Source organism: Scatophagus argus, chromosome 21 (assembly GCF_020382885.2).
Source record: "Scatophagus argus isolate fScaArg1 chromosome 21, fScaArg1.pri, whole genome shotgun sequence".
Taxonomy (NCBI): Eukaryota; Metazoa; Chordata; class Actinopteri; family Scatophagidae; genus Scatophagus; species Scatophagus argus.
Genome location: NC_058513.1, coordinates 567,973 through 585,514, shown reverse-complemented (window position 1 = coordinate 585,514; position 17,542 = coordinate 567,973). Strand labels below are relative to the sequence as shown.

General features: G+C 41.4%; 1 protein-coding gene across 6 annotated transcripts in view; it reads right to left on the bottom strand.

Annotated features, from left to right (window-relative positions):
• atp6v0a1b (ATPase H+ transporting V0 subunit a1b) overlaps positions 1 to 17,542 on the bottom strand; it is a 41,614-nt gene that overhangs the window by 15,703 nt on the left and 8,369 nt on the right. For all 6 annotated transcript variants that reach the window (XM_046377512.1, XM_046377514.1, XM_046377515.1 and 3 more), the window contains exons 7-17: positions 14,675 to 14,801; positions 14,248 to 14,330; positions 13,354 to 13,447; positions 12,194 to 12,406; positions 7,815 to 7,965; positions 7,342 to 7,481; positions 6,656 to 6,819; positions 6,135 to 6,225; positions 4,772 to 4,890; positions 1,716 to 1,932; positions 178 to 285 (exon numbers count right to left, since the gene is read on the bottom strand). In XM_046377512.1, coding sequence (XP_046233468.1) covers positions 178 to 285; positions 1,716 to 1,932; positions 4,772 to 4,890; positions 6,135 to 6,225; positions 6,656 to 6,819; positions 7,342 to 7,481; positions 7,815 to 7,965; positions 12,194 to 12,406; positions 13,354 to 13,447; positions 14,248 to 14,330; positions 14,675 to 14,801 — 1,507 coding nt within the window. The remainder of the gene's footprint in view (positions 1 to 177; positions 286 to 1,715; positions 1,933 to 4,771; positions 4,891 to 6,134; positions 6,226 to 6,655; positions 6,820 to 7,341; positions 7,482 to 7,814; positions 7,966 to 12,193; positions 12,407 to 13,353; positions 13,448 to 14,247; positions 14,331 to 14,674; positions 14,802 to 17,542) is intronic.

Sequence of the window (17,542 nt, the reverse complement as noted above, 5' to 3'; positions counted from 1 at the left end):
GTTTCCAAGGCATGCTTTAAGCATTTTTCATGGCAACACCACCAAACACATTACACAATACAATGTGCATTGAAATGAATGGCAGAATAGGAGTGGAAAAAAAGGTTATACCAAGGGTTAAATTTGTTATTCATCAAAGGTGGCAATAAGGTTATAGGTGGGGTCAGATTCACATACCAGGTGCTTTTTCCACAGGTGCTGGCGCCGAAGCACCATAGTTTTCACAATCAGCATACAGGGTACACATGCAAGGGCAATCAGCACCAACAAAACCTGGATCCCCATCTACAGATTCAAACAGACAAATGTTAACAAGATGTTGGTGACATAGCAGTCATCAGAGGTTCCTAGTTCCCTGACCAGATGCTAGTGAGGCCTAATTTGTCTCACTGCTAATACAAAAACAAACGCATGGCTTTCTTTTGTCTTTGCATCTACTCAGCCACATGAAAGTCATCAACAGAACACAAGCTTCCCTTTGCTTTCTTTTGCAAAAACGTATTTACTGCAGTTAATTGTTGCTTTCATCTAATAGTAAAATGCTGATCTGAGGACATATGTCAGATCTATCAGGAAACCAAGACAAAAGGCTTACTGATTGTCTAAATAGAAACAACCCGAACTTTACATGCAATAGAATACATTCCTTCAATATCGATACTGTGAAATTCTGATAGTGTTGGTAAAGTCCTTTGCTTGATGATAGAAACTAAGCTATTCATAACCAATATTGAGAAAAGAAAGCCGGACACACCATATGCTTTGATTTGCTATCAAAATCACAGACTATATTTAAAAATGAATGTCATAACAGCTCCCCAAAAGTGAAGACAAACTATGACAAACACCCCTTAGTGACTAGCCGCGGTATAAGTCATAAATCCCACCCATTCCTATGGGACATATGCCAAACTAAAATTTCAGGTTCACATTAAATAGTTTTAGCTTTTTGATGCTAAGGAAGCTCCAATCGATTGATTCCCAATCATTGTCAGATGTAGCGTCAACAAAGGCCGATCAGATAAACACACAAGACAGTTTTTCTATGCATTGCTAAAATGCCATTGTGGACTGCAGTGCTTGAATCTCATCCAGTCATCCTGACAGAGTCCTCAGTCAACCAGGGAATACAGAAAATGTTGTGGAGATAAACCGACTAATGTACACATGGTTAACTTTTCCAACTCTTAAAAAGTGTAATAACAATATTGCCCAGCCCTACTTTCTGTCCTGACCAAGTAAGCTAGATGGAAAATTTAGACCAAATTAGTCTGATTGGAAACCAGCAGGTAACCAACTGTGTGAGAGTTCCCCAGTAACATTTCCCACTATGTGCAGCAAGAGCCAGGATGTTTTCAAACTCATAGTAATTTTAGCTTCATTTCTCATTTAATGAAGTAAAGTAGCACCCAAAAACACATTGTCTTGCTATGCTGTTCTATACTATACTAACACCAATTAGCAGGTGTCTTGTCTATAGTAGTTTGAAAGACTGTCCTTTAACTGGATGACTTGAGTTCAAGTCTCAGTAATAATAACTTAGACAGATGTCTCCTAGAGCAAATCCCTGCCTGAGACTTCTGACCAGGAGAAAATAAAGCAGATTTAATCACTATCGTGGGTTTACACCTCTTTGTAGGGTTCAACCATACGAGGGAATGAGGAGAGCGGCTGGAAGCTAGGAGAGGCAGAGGGATGACTGAGGGAAGGAGCACCTGTCCCCTGTAGAGAGGCTTGTTTGTGGGGTCGCTGTAGTTGAACAGACACATATTGATAAAGTGGATGAGCAGGCTTGGAGCATCCTTGGAGGTGGAGGCATCATAGGCTGTCCACTTGTAGAACACCAGAAGAACAAGGTACCCAAACAGGCTTGACATGAAGACAATCTCTGGGATGAAGCCCAGGAAGATGTTCAGTGGCTTCTTAAAGTACCTGCAGTGCAGTGAAATCAGTTAACAACACAGACAAAGTACATTCTAACTCATAACTCAAGTGACATTTGTTGAGCACTTTTGCTTTGCCAATAGCACTTTGCAACCAGAGTAACTACGTCATCATACTCCATCAGAGTTACTGTATTAATTCAGATGGATGAAATATGTATGGTTCAGTACTTAGCTGAAACGACTATCCTGAGGATGTAGTGTAATGTTCTTTTTCCAAGTATGGGCATCTTCGTTTGTTGTGTCACTATCTGTACTGTTGATGAAGGAAAAGCCTCAAACACTTTTCAGGCAGAACAGTGGTGCAGTGGGTAGCACTGTCACTTCACAGGAAGTGGGTTCCAGGTTCGAATCCCAATATGGGCCCTTGTGTGTGGAATTTGCATGTGTGCAACTCTAGATATTCTGGGTACTCTGGCTTCCTTCCACAATCCCAAAATGCACAGTGCAAACATGCACATTAGGTTAACTGGCTACTGTACTCTACTCTACCCATTGAATGTGAGTGTGTGTGTTGGGGTTGTCTGTCTCTGTGTGTCAGCCCTGCGATTGACAGGTGCCTCTCGCCCATAGTTGGGATAGAGCCACACAGCCACCCGCAACCCTGACAAATGGATGGATGGATGAATATTGCAAATTCTGGTTAACCCATAACAATTTCAGGCTAAAATAAGCAACTTGTGGCAAGTCCCTCCCAGTTACAATTTAAGCACTACTCACTTCCAGTTTAAGCCCCACTCAGGTAGATATACTGATAATTTAGTTGATTCAGTAGATAGCGATAACATCGTCACTAACTACTAACTACACTACTAACATCAGTAATCCTGGGGATTAATATGAAGTCACAGGGCAGTAAGGAAGAGGAGGATCAATTTCCATAATGCAGAGCTTCTTAAATGTAAATATATATTTTAAACAATAATGACTATTATCTGTACGATTCATTACACCTTACCTTTCTATGATGGCAGTCTGACTGGCCCGTCTTTGAATGTGGCCATTTCACATCAGGTATAATAAACACTCTTTTCTTTAGACATGGTCAAATGAGCAACATACACTATATTGCCAAAAGTATTTGCTCATTTGCCTTTACACACATATGGACTTAAGTGACATCCCATTCTTAATCCATAGGCCTTAATGTGTCGGCAGCCGTGGCCTAGAGGTTGGAGAAGCGGCTTGTGATTGGAGGGTGACCGGTTCAATTCCCCCACAGGACGGGCAGGAAAAATTTGGGTGTGGTGGAGTGATTAATGCGAAAAATGCTCCTCCCCTCCATTAGCCGCCTGATGTGCCCTTGAGCAAGGCACTTAACCCCCCAATATGCTCCCCGGGCGTTTCACTGCATGTAATTGGCCAGGTGTTGCATGTGTGTGTTCAACTAAGGATGGCTCAAATGCAGAAGATGAATTCAGTGTGTGTATGTAAAAATATATATACTGTCAATAAAGCTGATTCTTCCTGATTCTTCTCCTTAATATGATGTCGGCCCACCCTTTGCAGCTGTAACAGCTTCAACTCCTCCACAAGGTTTGGGAGTGTGTTTATGGGAATTTTTGACCATTCTTCCAGAAGCACATTTGTGAGGTCAGACACTGACGTTGGACGAGAAGGCCTGGCTCGCAGTCTTTATTCTAATTCATCCCAAAGGTGTTCTTTCGGGTTTAGGTCAGGACTCTGTGCAGGCCAGTCAAGTTCTTCCACACCATACTCGCTCATCCATGTCTTTATGGACGTTGCTTTGTGCACTGGTGCGCAGTCATGTTGGAACAGGAAGGGGTCATCCATAAACTGTTCCCACAAAGTTGGGAACATGGAATTGTCCAAAATCTCTTGGTATGCTGAAGCATTCAGAGTTCCTTTCAAAGGAACTAAGAGGCCAAGCCCAGCTCCTGAAAAACAACCCCACACCATAAACCTCCCTCCAACAAACTTCACACTTGGCACATTGCAGTCAGGCAAGTACCATTCTCCTGGCAACCACCAAACCCAGACTCGTCCATCAGATTCCCAGATTGAGAAGTGGGATTCGTCACTCCAGAGAAAGATGTCCACTGCTCTAGAGTCCAGTGGTGGCTTGCTTTACACCACTGCATCCGACGCTTTGCAATGCACTTGGCGATGTATGGCTTGGATGCAGCTGCTCGCCATGGAAACCCATTCCATGAAGCTCTCTACACACTGTTCTTGAGCTAATCTGAAGGCCATATGAAGTTTGGAGGTCTGTAGCGATTGACTCTGCAGAAAGTTGGTGACCTCTGCGCACTATGCACCTCAGCATCTGCTGATCCCGCTCTGTCATTTTACATGGCCTACCACTTTGTGGCTGAGTTGCTGTTGCTGCTCCCAATCGCTTTTTTTTGTTATAATACCACTGACAGTTGACTGTGGAATATTTAGTAGCGAGGAAATTTTACGACTGGAATTGTTGCATTGGAATGGAATTGTTCACATAGCTCCTGAGAGCAGCCCATTCTTTCACAAATGTTCATGTTCGTTTAGACATGTGGCCATGGAAGTGATTGGAACACCTGAATTCAACTTTTTGGATAGGTGAGTGAATACATTTGGCAACATAGTGTACCTCATTTAAATGCCTACATTTATATAACGCTTAAAGCATTTGCCCCATTCATGCACACACACAGTGACAGGAAGCTGTCGTGCAGGTTGCCTGATCATTTGGTGTTCAGTCTCCTCAGAGTAGACAGTCTCTCATTTAAAGGATACTGAGAGATACTAAGGCTAATATAGTTTGAAAATTACAATATATGACATGCCTAGGCAAGAGATGTAGTGACTACAGTGATTGTAGCACTTACAGGTGGTTGAAGAGACTGAGAGACACACCAAACAGCATGTGGATGACACCCAGGATCACAGACATCTTCATCTTGAATGAGTTAAGGAAGGTAAGCTTGTTGGTGGCAACATTCCAGATCTGCAGAGATGACACAAGACATTGCACATTTTATCTCAGAAAGATGCAGAAAAATTGGTCCATGTATTTGTTAATTGTAGGTCACACTAGGTCAACTCCCTATCTACACTGTCTGCCTTCTCCTCACATATCAACCTACTCTCCTGTGGAACCATCTTCTGGAAATGGTCTGAGAGGCAGAAACTCTCTCTATGCTTAAGAGTAGACTTTTAACTTTCCTTTTTGATAAAGCTTATAGTTAGGGCTGGCATAGGCAATAATTATATTACTATAGGCTTAGACTGCAGGATCTCCCATGATACACTCAGCTTCTCTCTCCTTCTCTCCCTATCATTCTGAACACATTCACATCCCATTCAACTCGACCCTTCATTTCTTCATCTAAAGCCAGCCATGCCGTGTAGGACTCCTTCTTCAGCTTGACGACACCTTTCACCCGCCACCGCGACTAGCACTGGAAACATTCTGACTGCAGCTGCCAACAGCTGCCTCGCAATGGCAGCACAGAACGTGGCCCACTTGGACATGTTCCCTATCACTCCTGGGATGCAGTCAAAGCTCTGCCTTAGGTGGGAGTTGAAGACCATTCTGACTGGGTCTTCAGCCAGACATTCCCAGCAGTCCCTCACTGTTCGTTTAGGTCTATCTGGCTTCCACCCCCGCCACCTGATCAAACTCCCCACCAGGTGGTGATCAGTTGACAGCTCTGCTCCTCTCTTCACCCGAGTGTATATCTATAGATCCACTGATACGACTACAAAGTCAATCATCCACCTGTGACTTACGGTGTCTTGGTGCCAGGTGCACTTGTGGACAACCTTATGTTCAAATACGGTGTTAGTTATGGACAAACTGTGACTAGCACAGAAGTCCAATAACTGAACACCACTTGGATTCAGATCAGACAGACTGTTCATCCCCATTCATTGCTCCCAATCACACCCCTCCAGGTCACACTGTCATTGCCCATGTGAATGTTGAGCGTTGTCTCACCCTTACCCCAGGACCAATTACCCTTGGGAGAACCTACCAGGGGCAAATAGCCCCTGACAACATAGCTCCTGGGATCATTAGGGCACTCAAACTCCTCCATGATAAGGTGAAGGTTCATGAAGGAGCCCATTTGTTGCACTCGTGAGTGCAACAAATGAGGTAAAGTTTGTACTGTTTTCCTAAACAGAGAAAGTAACAGTCAGTTGTTAACTTTTAGTAGTAGTGAGTGGTAGTGAGTACACAGGTTTTACCGGATCAATTCCCAATGGATAAGGCCCATTGAACACACCAGGAACCGCTGGGTCTAACTGTAGAACTGCATTTCCATCAAGTGTCTCAAACCTAGGACAAACCAGCAGGAAATGAATTAATGTACTGAAATCAAGCATGTTTACATTCTGCAGATTTTAGAGGAAGTAACAATATGTTTTAAAACATGAACCCATACAGTATAATAATAAGAAAAATAAAATCACATACGTACATGATATGTGATGAAAGAACTGAGGCTGGATAGATAATGCCTAAATGGATCTGACTGGTAGAAGAGGGTTCCTTCATAGTCATGCCAAAATTAAAAATTTTGTTTTTATTTATACTGAACAGATTGGTAGTCAAGGTCCAAATTTCATTTTTGATCTATCTGTCAATGGCTTGTCAACAGAAAAAAATAATTTTGATAACTGAGACACTAAATAAACTTGAAGAAAACATTTGTAAATTGCGGGACATCTAAGATGATATCAGTGCAAGAGAGTCATTGCTGACTTACGACCAGTTCGCTCCTTTTACACTGAACATGGGCCTGACACTCCATCCAGAGCCGAACATGTTGAGTGACTTTGAAAAGCAGTCGTTGTAAATGATGCCAGTGTAGATGGAGAAGATCCCCATGAGCAGGATAATATAGCGACCAGCGAACACCATGTTGAACATCTACAGAGACACACACAATAACTTCACTTCAAAATCATATGTTGTATGTTTCTAAAATGTATATTGTAATTTTGAACTGTAAAGCTTTTTATTACTGTTTTTGTGTTGCCTTTAATGTTAAAAATGTATTATGTAAGATTTTTCAGTTGTAAACAACACCATTCATGGGTGCATTAAGCAGGAAAGATGGTTGATAACTAATTCTCATTTCTAGCTATCTGATAATCTGAAAATGAGACCCAACAATCAACTACCTTTCTCCAGAATAACGGACATCCAGAAACATCCAAAAAAAAGCAAAATAATAAGAAAATACAGGCAGACAGGGTCTGCCACACACTTCTAAGTGAAATAAGTGACGACTGAGGGGAATTATTTTTGTGTCTATAGCACAATCAGACAAGGTGGACAGTTGGACAATTCATGTTGCTGCTGATATTGCTGTTATGCAAAAGTTAAATACTAAAATTTACAATTAAAGGGAAAAAAACAACAAGTGGAAACAATGCTCCAATAAGGTACCTCATTCTCACTCTTCTGGGCAAGGAGGCGACTTTCTCGGATGACCAGGTAGAGGGCAGCACAAGTCATCAACACGCCATGACCCATGTCACCAAACATCACAGCGAACAGGAATGGGAACGTAATGATGGTGTATGGAGCTGTAACAGGTGACACACAGGAGGGGTTTGATGCACAAATAAGTTCAAAATCAGATCAAGGACACCACTGCTCATGTTCAGAATCTCTAGTAAACAACTGAATTTTAAGAATGAAGAGCTTTTTATAACTAGTACAAAGTGGTAAGTTCAAGTGAACTTTAACAAATGGAGTATGCATTCATAAAGGTTCATATCGCCATCATAATATAATATACTGTCCTTAAAATAAGACTTTTTGCTGAACTGTTAGATGTTTTAGTGGTCATTAATTCAATTATGAAATAATACGATGACTAATTAATTCAGATATAGACAAATGAATCCCTGTATGACCTGGATTGATTTCTCTGTAGTTCCCAATGCCGTAGGCGTCAACAATGTTCTGGAAGCCTGACGTGAACTTGTTGGTCTTGTTGAAGGTTGGTGGAGTTTGCTTGGTCTGCATCCTGTTGAGGATAGATGGCACTGTCGAGCCACTCCTCTCCTGTCAAATAAAGCCCACTTATCAGCATCATACTGTTATGCTGCAGGGGTAAGACCAAATGACCTACAGAAGCCCTCATGTCATGACTTATAGAAAATTTTAAAGTCCAACCATAATGAAATGAATAATGAATAATAGGGGTATTTTGAGTCCTGTGCATTGAGGGTGGGGCCCCAGCCGGTGGGAGGGTGGATTTAGCTTATTTTGGTGCATCCCATCTGGTGGTTTCCCCACAGAGCATTGCATTGTAAACAGAAGTTTAATTTTATTCACTCCACCTGTCAGTGGTATTAATGTTGTGCCTGATCACTGTATACTGTTTGTTTGGGGCTTTGGTACTACTACAGGGCTCCACCTGTGCTGTGTGCTGTGTGCCTCAGGTCAACTCAGTGACTCAGTTATTCTTACTGTGTGATTCAAACCAATGTAGCTGATGAACTAGAGAATTTTTTGTTCTCTATACTGCAGAACAAACACAGCACTGAGTGTGTGAGAGCTGCTTCTATCTTAGCAGAGGTTAAAATAATATGAACAAAAAGTAACAGCAACTAGCCATTACTTATAAGCAAAATGCTTATATTCATTCAGAAGCTTTCATTGCTTTATTAACAATATGTCACCTAAGGAAAATAATAATTAATTCCTCCAATCAGCATAGCCATCCAGTTGGCTACATCACTCTATTGGTTTGTAGCGCGGATCTACTAGTCAATGACGTTATGTAAAGTTTGGAAGCAGAGGCAAGAGGACATTAAATGTTCACGTGAAAAGTACACTACACAGGCCTTCAAGATTGATCACAGTGTTAGGATTATTATCTTGTGCTATGTTGCTCTTTCCCTGCGATTCACTGGCGACCAGTCCAGGGTGAACCCTGCCTCTCGCCCATAGTCAGCTGGGATAGGCTCCAATAGGCTTCTTTTTCCTGATCTTCCAATGGTTCATCAATGTTTTTCTATACCTGTCCAACCACAGTGAAGCAGGGCAGAGCAGGCAAATTACCCACACACCTGTTTCTCATCGTCAGCCAATCTACTCCTCCACTTAAGACCGGCTCTCCCACTCCATCTTCGCCAGAAAAATGGCCACCAATATGGACCTTGTAGATGAAACCTCGAGCACTAATATTCAGCAAGCTGTGTCTGTGCATAGTGCCATAATAGGATGCCAGCACTATGCCATTAAATCACTGATGGAAAGTATTCAGTCGATTTCTTCCAGGTTGGAAGGATTGTCTTGTCAAATCACGGTATTCTCTAGACTCACAACTGCAGCACCTGCCACCTCACCTCACCCCTAATCCCTCAGCCCAGGTAACCACTCACTCAGAGACTCAAACAGTCTAACTAGACTGGTGTCGAGATTTTCTCCTTCAGTGCTCTATGATGTATAAGCAAAGACCTTTAACCTTTCCTATGGATTATTCCAGTTAATTACATCCTGGGACTATTAAGAGATCGGGCTTTGGATTGGGGAAAGGCAGTCATTTCTAGTGAACCTGGCTGAACTAATTCGCTGGAAACTTTTCTGTCTCATGTCCAAAGTGTTTTTGATCACCCTGACTATCAAGGAAATGTTTCCAAGAGATTCCTAAGTTTGAAACAAGGAAACCACAGTGTGGCTGACTACTCCATCAAATTATGGTACTGAAGTTATTATTCTGGGCCCTAAACACATCAGAAACAAATTATCCAATGATATAGCCACTCTAGATGGCATAACCTTGGCCTCATGCTCAACTATAAGGGATCTAGGAATTAACCCTCTGAAGTCATGTGTAATTGTCAGTTGTTGACTATTTTTGATTCTAATTTTATATTTCAACTTAGAATTTTTTTTATCTTGCCATTTTTGAATCATTTTTGATCAGCACAACCTCACAAGTGTGATTTACTGTTGTTTTTTTCATTTTGACATACTGTATTGACACACTGGACCTAAAATCACACAAAACTCTAAAATCCGACTGGGGAAAATGCGCTGAAGTGCGCTGAATGACGTGCGCTCAATGCGCTGGTGTTTACTGCGTCTTCTTGCATAAAATGCGCGCTCCAAACGCGCACCAAACGCTCACCAAACTTGATGGCAATGGTCATGAAAAAAACAGTGCGTATATTTTTTATCATAACTCGGGTTTTACTTGACATATTAACAAAATTTAAAAACTGGTATATAGTTTGAAGTGCCCACTGTCGACACAAAAAAAACTGAGATTCAGCGAGGCTGCATCTTGCAGCTACGTCGTCTTAAAGTGGTCTTGTGATAAGGACGCGCCGGCGCGTCTGTCGACTCCTGAGGGTTAATTTTGATCAGGACATGTCCTTTAACTCACACATAACACACGTTTCAAAGACTGCATTCTTGCATGCCTGATTCTGTTCGTTCACAGGTTCTGCAGTGGATCCATCCATCCAAGTTTTCCTGTCATCCTGGTATCAGGAGAACCATATGTTTACTTAAAGACATTTTTGGTGGGGTTCTATGGAGCCCGATGCTAGGGAATTTGTCTCAGTATGTTCTGTTTGTGTCAGAAGTAAAGCCTCTCATCAACCACCAGCTGGCCTGTTGCAGCCTTTACCTGTTCCATCCAGACCATGGTCCCACATTGCTGTGGATTTTGTCACTAGAATGCCCCAAAGGTGACACTGTCATTTTAACAGTAGTGCACAGGTTTTCTAAAGCTGGACATTTCATTGCTCTACCCAAGCTACCTTCTGCCTCAGAAACTGCTCAACTGATGGTGTTGCATGTGTTCTGCCTCCATGACATCCTTGTGGATACTGTCTCAGACTGAGGACCCTAGTTCACCTCTCAGGTTTGGAAAGATTTTTGTTATGTCTTGGGGTGTTTGGTCAGTCTGTCTTCTGGTTTTCATGCTCAGACTAATGGCCAAACAGAATGCACCAACCAGGACCTGAAAGCGGAATAACCCTGGTGTGAACACCTGCCATGGGTTGAATATGCACACAACTTGCTGACTAGCTTTGCTAGTGGCATGCCCCCCTTTGAAATCTCTCTGGGACCGATCTGGCTCTCCCCTCTGTCCAACATCATCTTCACCGCTGTCACAAAATCTGGAAAGAGACCAATGCGGCACTTCAGGGCACTGCAGAGACCAACTGCAGATTGGCGGATTGTCAGAGTTCCTGCCCCAGAGTACCAAGTAGGTCAAAGGGTTTGGTTGTTGGCTAAAGATCTGCTTCTCAAAGTCCAAGAAATTAGCTCCCTGGTTTATTGGTCCATTTCCTATTTCCAAAATAATTAACCCCACGGCCATTCAGTTCAAACTACCCACGGCACTTAGAGCTCATGCTGTTTTACATGTTTCCAAATTGAAGCCAGTTAGCTATGCCCTCGCTCTGAACGCCCACCTCCTGTCCAGCTCATTGATGATTACCCTTCCTTTACTGTCCGTCATCTGTTGTATATTAGGTGGAGGGGTCAGGGTCTTCAGTTCTTGGTCGACTGGGAAGGCTGCGGTGCAGAAGAATGTTCCTGGGGTCATGAAGTGTTTCACCTGCTTGCCTCTTCCCGCTTCATCTCTAGCACTGTACTTCTGGTTTGTCTCTGGAAAAAGACTTTCTGTTTGGATTTCTGGACTACATTTGTTTAACTGTTTTTTTGGATCAGTTTTTGCATTTTTCTGTCGCCCAGACTTGGCTTGTTTTTTGTTGGACTTTCCTTACACAGAAAGTGAGTTTAGCTGTCTTAAAACTTTCTTCAAACTCAGCATATTTGACGGCATGCTGGCAACTCCAGCATCAACCTTATTCCTGTTATTTCACAAAGTGTCAACAACCTGTTTTTCATCACAGAATGGGAAAAGCCAAAGCACAATAGTATCATAATATTGTTGTGTTTAGAAACAGCACGCAGTATGGAATGTGTTATAGCTTGAGTATGGAGGGACAGCTCACAACAACAGGCGGCAAAGCCACAGGGAGCCTGGAGTTAGAATTATGCTCACATAGAAGTAAGATTCCTGGTATGAATCTAGCCAAAAAAAGGTTATATTATTGTCAATAATATATAGAAAATGTTTTTAATAAATTACTGAGTTGACTGAATAAAACATTGTTGCCACTGACCTTACAAATGCAAGGTGTAAAAGATGAGAGCAGAGAAATATGTGATACTTTTTTCTACTACTTTTTTCAAAAATAATATGTTATATATGTTTACATAATCAGTGTAAATAAATAAGGACAAAACAAACAAAAAAACTTACCGTCCCTCTGCGCAGAGCAAACTGGATGGAGTCCAGGTCTGAGACAGGACACCACACCTCGGCAATCAGACACTTCTGGGTAACATCAATGTTGCAGAGGTTGAGCGTGTGGTAGATTGCCTTCATCTTCCTCACCTTGATGAACCACACCCTCATGGTCTTGGAGGCAGCCTGCAGCACTCGCTGACGGTGGTCCTCTGTTTGGTTCAGCACCTACAGTAACAGTGTGAAATGATTTGTTTAAGACTGAAGATCCTGGTTCTGTCAACATTGGAGGTTTGAATGGTGTTATGTTTTGAATACTATGATGAAATACTTTATTTTTTATTATGATTGAATTGTTTCCTTTTGTTTGAAGTTATTTCTTTACCTTCCATTTGTTGTTTTCCATCTGTGTGTGGTGTATCTACTGTCCTTTAGGGTGATACTTACTGTCATAGTTTTGTAAATCTGAATGTGCAGTACCAATGGACTTACCTTACATTTTTTAAAAAAAGAAGAATCAGCTTTATAGACAGTATATATATATTTTTACATAAGCACACTGAATTTGTCTTCTTCATATAACCCATACTGGATGAACTGGGTCCCAGATGTTTGTGCACAAAATTTTATTTTCACAGTAAATCTGAGGAAAATGCTCTATTGTAGAACAGAGTAATGCATTGTATGTGGTTGGCAGGCTCAGACTGCTGCAGTCCTCTCAAGCAAAGCCAAGGTTTTTTCCAGGCTTAATAAGGGCAGACTTTGGGGAACCACAACACTGTAAGACAGGAAAAAGTTCTTCCACAGATAAGAAGTAATGTGGGCTGTTCTATGTAAACTTTTGTAATTTGATTGGAAGTAATTTTTATAATGAAAAAGTAAGCAGAGGCCTGAACACAGACATCCTGTTGTGCAGTGTTTCTAATTAATTTCTTGTTGTTTATTGAGCAACAGCTAAACAAAGAATACAAAGACCCTTGGAAAATTTGTCAGATTAAAAAAGGAACTGCACTGCTTATGGTAGATTGGCTTAAACAATAAGTATCCTTTACTCCAAGATCAATCAACTCTGAGGAAACTGACTCTCTCTTCATTCTGTTTCCCTTTCTGGTTTATTTAATGTGTGTGAAGTGTTAGTAATGGGAGGTAAAGATCCATCATAGCAGGAAACATACCATCTGGAGATCATCAATGCGGCTGTTGACTCCTGCCAGCATCTCCTTCCTCTCCTGAGGGGTCTCTGGACATGGGTAAAGTGAGGCACGGAACCTGGAGAAATACATGCTGTACCTTCATCTTGTTTCATTGTCTGTCCCTCTTGCTCATGATTATGAAAAGGTGCAGTTCTTGCAAGGTTGAGTTTACAAACAGCAGGGCGTGGATATTGCTCAAATAATACCTAAGTATACATTAAAATGCACTGACATGATTTAGTATTGCATTTCAGTAAAGTTGGGAAAGTAACAGATTTAAATCAAGAAAGGTTAAAATTCAAAGTGCCAGAGCAAGTATTTAGACTTTTAATGCCTAATATGGCTCAATGTAGGATTTACATTAAATCCTACATTTCCCATAACGCAACCAATGGCTTTCAAACTCTGCTTTGTTGTGTGTACACAAACATTTTATTATAAATTGGCAGTCTCTAGGCCCAAGCCAATTTAACTCTAATGATAGCACTATGACATCATCAAGGTTGTTTCAGTGGACTTCACAATGGTTAAAATAACTTTTAAAAAAATCAAAACTACCAGAGAACTCATTGAATGAAAAATACATATTTGAAGTGTACTTTGAGTGTTTTAGTTTGGCCCATGTCTCATTTGCTAACATGGATGGGAAGGAATTTATAACCTATACTTAAGTCAGCCTCGTTTGTCAAGATTATACCAAATATAAGATTAATCGCACATGCCTAAACCCAACCTTCCAGACTGACATCTGTCCATAAATTGTGGCATGTGTATTTTTGCAAAACACACAAAAAAGACAGGCAAAAATCCAATAAAATTATGCTGAATGAAACATTCAACTTAAATATATTTTAGTCATATTTCTCCGTAACACACCCCTCACAGATCTTCTTCACCCTGTTCTTTAGCTGGTCACCTTGGAAGAAGATAATGAACACTGATTTGTGGACTTGGTCTCCCTGTGGGAAAGAGAAGAAACTGTTAGAAAACAACTCTCTGATTAGTCATGTATCTGTTTCAGCTTTCTGATTAGTCATATATGTGTCTCTAATCCGTAAAAATGTCAGTTGTACAGAGAGTCTATTTGTACCTTGGTGAGAACAGTCAAATGGCTAAAGTAGCTAAACAACCAATGTGTTTATTTACAGCAATGTGGTATAAATAGCCACACTGACTATTTCCACCAGGGGTACAAGTTACAAACACCTACATGCAAATGGCCTGTCATTACTTTACAAATGGGTATAAGTAATCTTTGCATTGTTTTCACTATTGTCTCTTTTTTGTATGTCTCTTTACTGACCGTAGTGGGGTCCTCCAAAGGGTCCTCAATCTCTGCCTTCCTTAAGAAGACATTGCCACGACACACCCGCCATAGCATCCTCTCAAAAGTTGGAATCCTCTCCCTGCTAATCACTCCAGCCACAAACCTGAACAGACAAAACAGAGACAGGTGTCCACAGTATGTAGACATTTGGCCCTTTGAGTAGCAAAATGATCACATTACATTATTTGACAAATTTTAATGTTCATTCCATGACATTTCTTGTCCTTAGCTAGCATTCTAGCTAACTAGATCACTTGTATAGCTACCAGCTATACTGAACCTTTTTCCCTCTATGTTGTGAGAGAAAAGGAGGAAAAAAAGAAATCAAACATAAACTGTGTACATAAATATAAAGACTAAGCTGACCAATGTTGTAATAATAATAATGACACTGAGAAATGCAGTGTTAGCCATTTTGATTAGTGGTAGACCACAATCCTACCTTCAATATCAGCGCTGGATTTAAGGTCATAATGTGTAATTTGGATTCTTGCAAATTAGGTCATGTACTGTTCAAGTGACTATATCTATTTTTATTTATTTATGTTTTCTTTTCTTTTCTTTATCTCTCCATGTTGATGTCACATTTCATACCTCCTTGTAATGTGTTTTCTCCTTGATTTCTGTTTTATTTTGTCATTGTGTTGAGCAAAATTTTTACCATACTACTCTGGGGTGAGAGGCTGAGAGGTGTCCCTAAAGGGTTTGTGACAAGGCAAGTGACGAGTGACTGACTGAGTTTTGCACTCTGGATGTAGACAGTGGCTGGAACACTCCTCTGTTCAACACTTTCTTCCAGAGATTGTCGAACCCAATAAAGGACCAGCTGGCACCCTTGAAACTGCCTTCTGACCCGGTCTCTGTGACAGCCTTAGCCTCTTCAGAGAGAGAGGGAGAGAAACAGGTAGAGGACCAGCTCTGTGTGTTCTCTTTCTGAACACTGGGTGCAGCCAAGGAGACTCAGGCCTTCTTCTGGCTCTTCTCCTCCATCCTCCTGTTGCAAGAGGACTGCTCCATCTACAGTGGTATGAAAAAGTTTGGGCACCCCTGATCATTTTCAGGATTTTCCTTTATAAATCATTGGTTGTTCGGATCAGCAATTTCAGTTAAATATATCATATAGCAGACAAACACAGTGATATTTCAGAAGTGAAATGAAGTTTATAGGATTAACAGAAAGTGTGCAACAATTACTTAAACAACATTAGGCAGGTGCATAAATTTGGGCACCCCAACAGAAAAATGACATCAATATTTCGTAGATCCTCCTTTTGCAGAAATAACAGCCTCTAAACGCTTCCTATAGCTTCCAATGAGGGTCTGGAGTCTGGTTGAAGGTATTTTTGACCATTCTTCTTTACAAAAAATCTCCAGTTCAGTCAGGTTTGATGGTTCTCCCTTTTGCATCTTCTCTGAGGAGTGGCAACATGGGAGCCTCAAAACAACTCTCAAATGACCTGAAAACAAAGATTGTCCAACATCATGGTTTAGGGGAAGGATACAAAAAGCTGGCTCAGAGATTTAAGCTGTCAGTTTCCACTGTGAGGAACATAGTGAGGAAATGGAAGACCACAGGCACAGTCCTAGTTAAGGCCCGGAGTGGCAGGCCAAGAAAAATCTCTGATAAGCAGAGGCGAGGAATGGTGAGAACGGTCAAACTCAACCCACAGACCAGCTCCAAAGACCTACAACATGATCTTGCTGCAGATGGTGTCACTGTGCATCGTTCAACTATTCAGCGCACTTTGCACAAGGAGATGCTGTATGGGAGAGTAATGCGGCGGAAGCCTTTTCTACGCACATGCCACAAACAGAGTCGCTTGAGGTATGCTAAAGCACATTTGGACAAGCCAGCTTTCCTTTTGGAATAAGGTGCTGTGGACTGATGAATGTAAAATTGAGTTATTTGGACATAACAAGGGGCGGTATGCATGGCGGAAGAAGAACACAGCATTCCAAGACAAACACTTGCTACCCACAGTAAAATTTGGTGGTGGTTCCATCATGCTGTGGGGCTGTGTGGCCAGTGCAGGTACTGGCAATCTTGTAAAAGTTGATGGTCGCATGGATTCCAGTCAGTATCAGCAGATTCTTGCCAACAATGTTCAAGAATCAGTGACAAAGTTGAAGTTGCGCTGGGGCTGGATACTTCAACAAGACAACGACCCCAAACACTGCTCAAACTCTACAAAGGCATTCATGCAGAGGAACAACTACAACGTTCTGGAATGGCCATCTCAGTCCCCAGACCTGAACATTATTGAAAATCTGTGGTGTGATTTAAAGCGGGCTGTCCATGCTCGGAAACCATCAAACCTGACTGAACTGGAGATTTTTTGTAAAGAAGAATGGTCAAAAATACCTTCAACCAGACTCCAGACCCTCATTGGAAGCTATAGGAAGCGTTTAGAGGCTGTTATTTCTGCAAAAGGAGGATCTACGAAATATTGATGTCATTTTTCTGTTGGGGTGCCCAAATTTATGCACCTGCCTAATGTTGTTTAAGTAATTATTGCACACTTTCTGTTAATCCTATAAACTTCATTTCACTTCTGAAATATCACTGTGTTTGTCTGCTATATGATATATTTAACTGAAATTGCTGATCCGAACAACCAATGATTTATAAAGGAAAATCCTGAAAATGATCAGGGGTGCCCAAACTTTTTCATACCACTGTATTTCTCTCAGTGGGGACTTAACTTGCCAAGTAAATAACAAGGTTTGCCAGTGAATCAGAGGGCACTGGTGAGTCAAAAAACCTTGTCTAAATATTTCCCTCATTCCCTCACTCAAGCTCAGCTCAACCCCCTGTCAAACGCTTGTGCATCTGGTTCTGGTGGA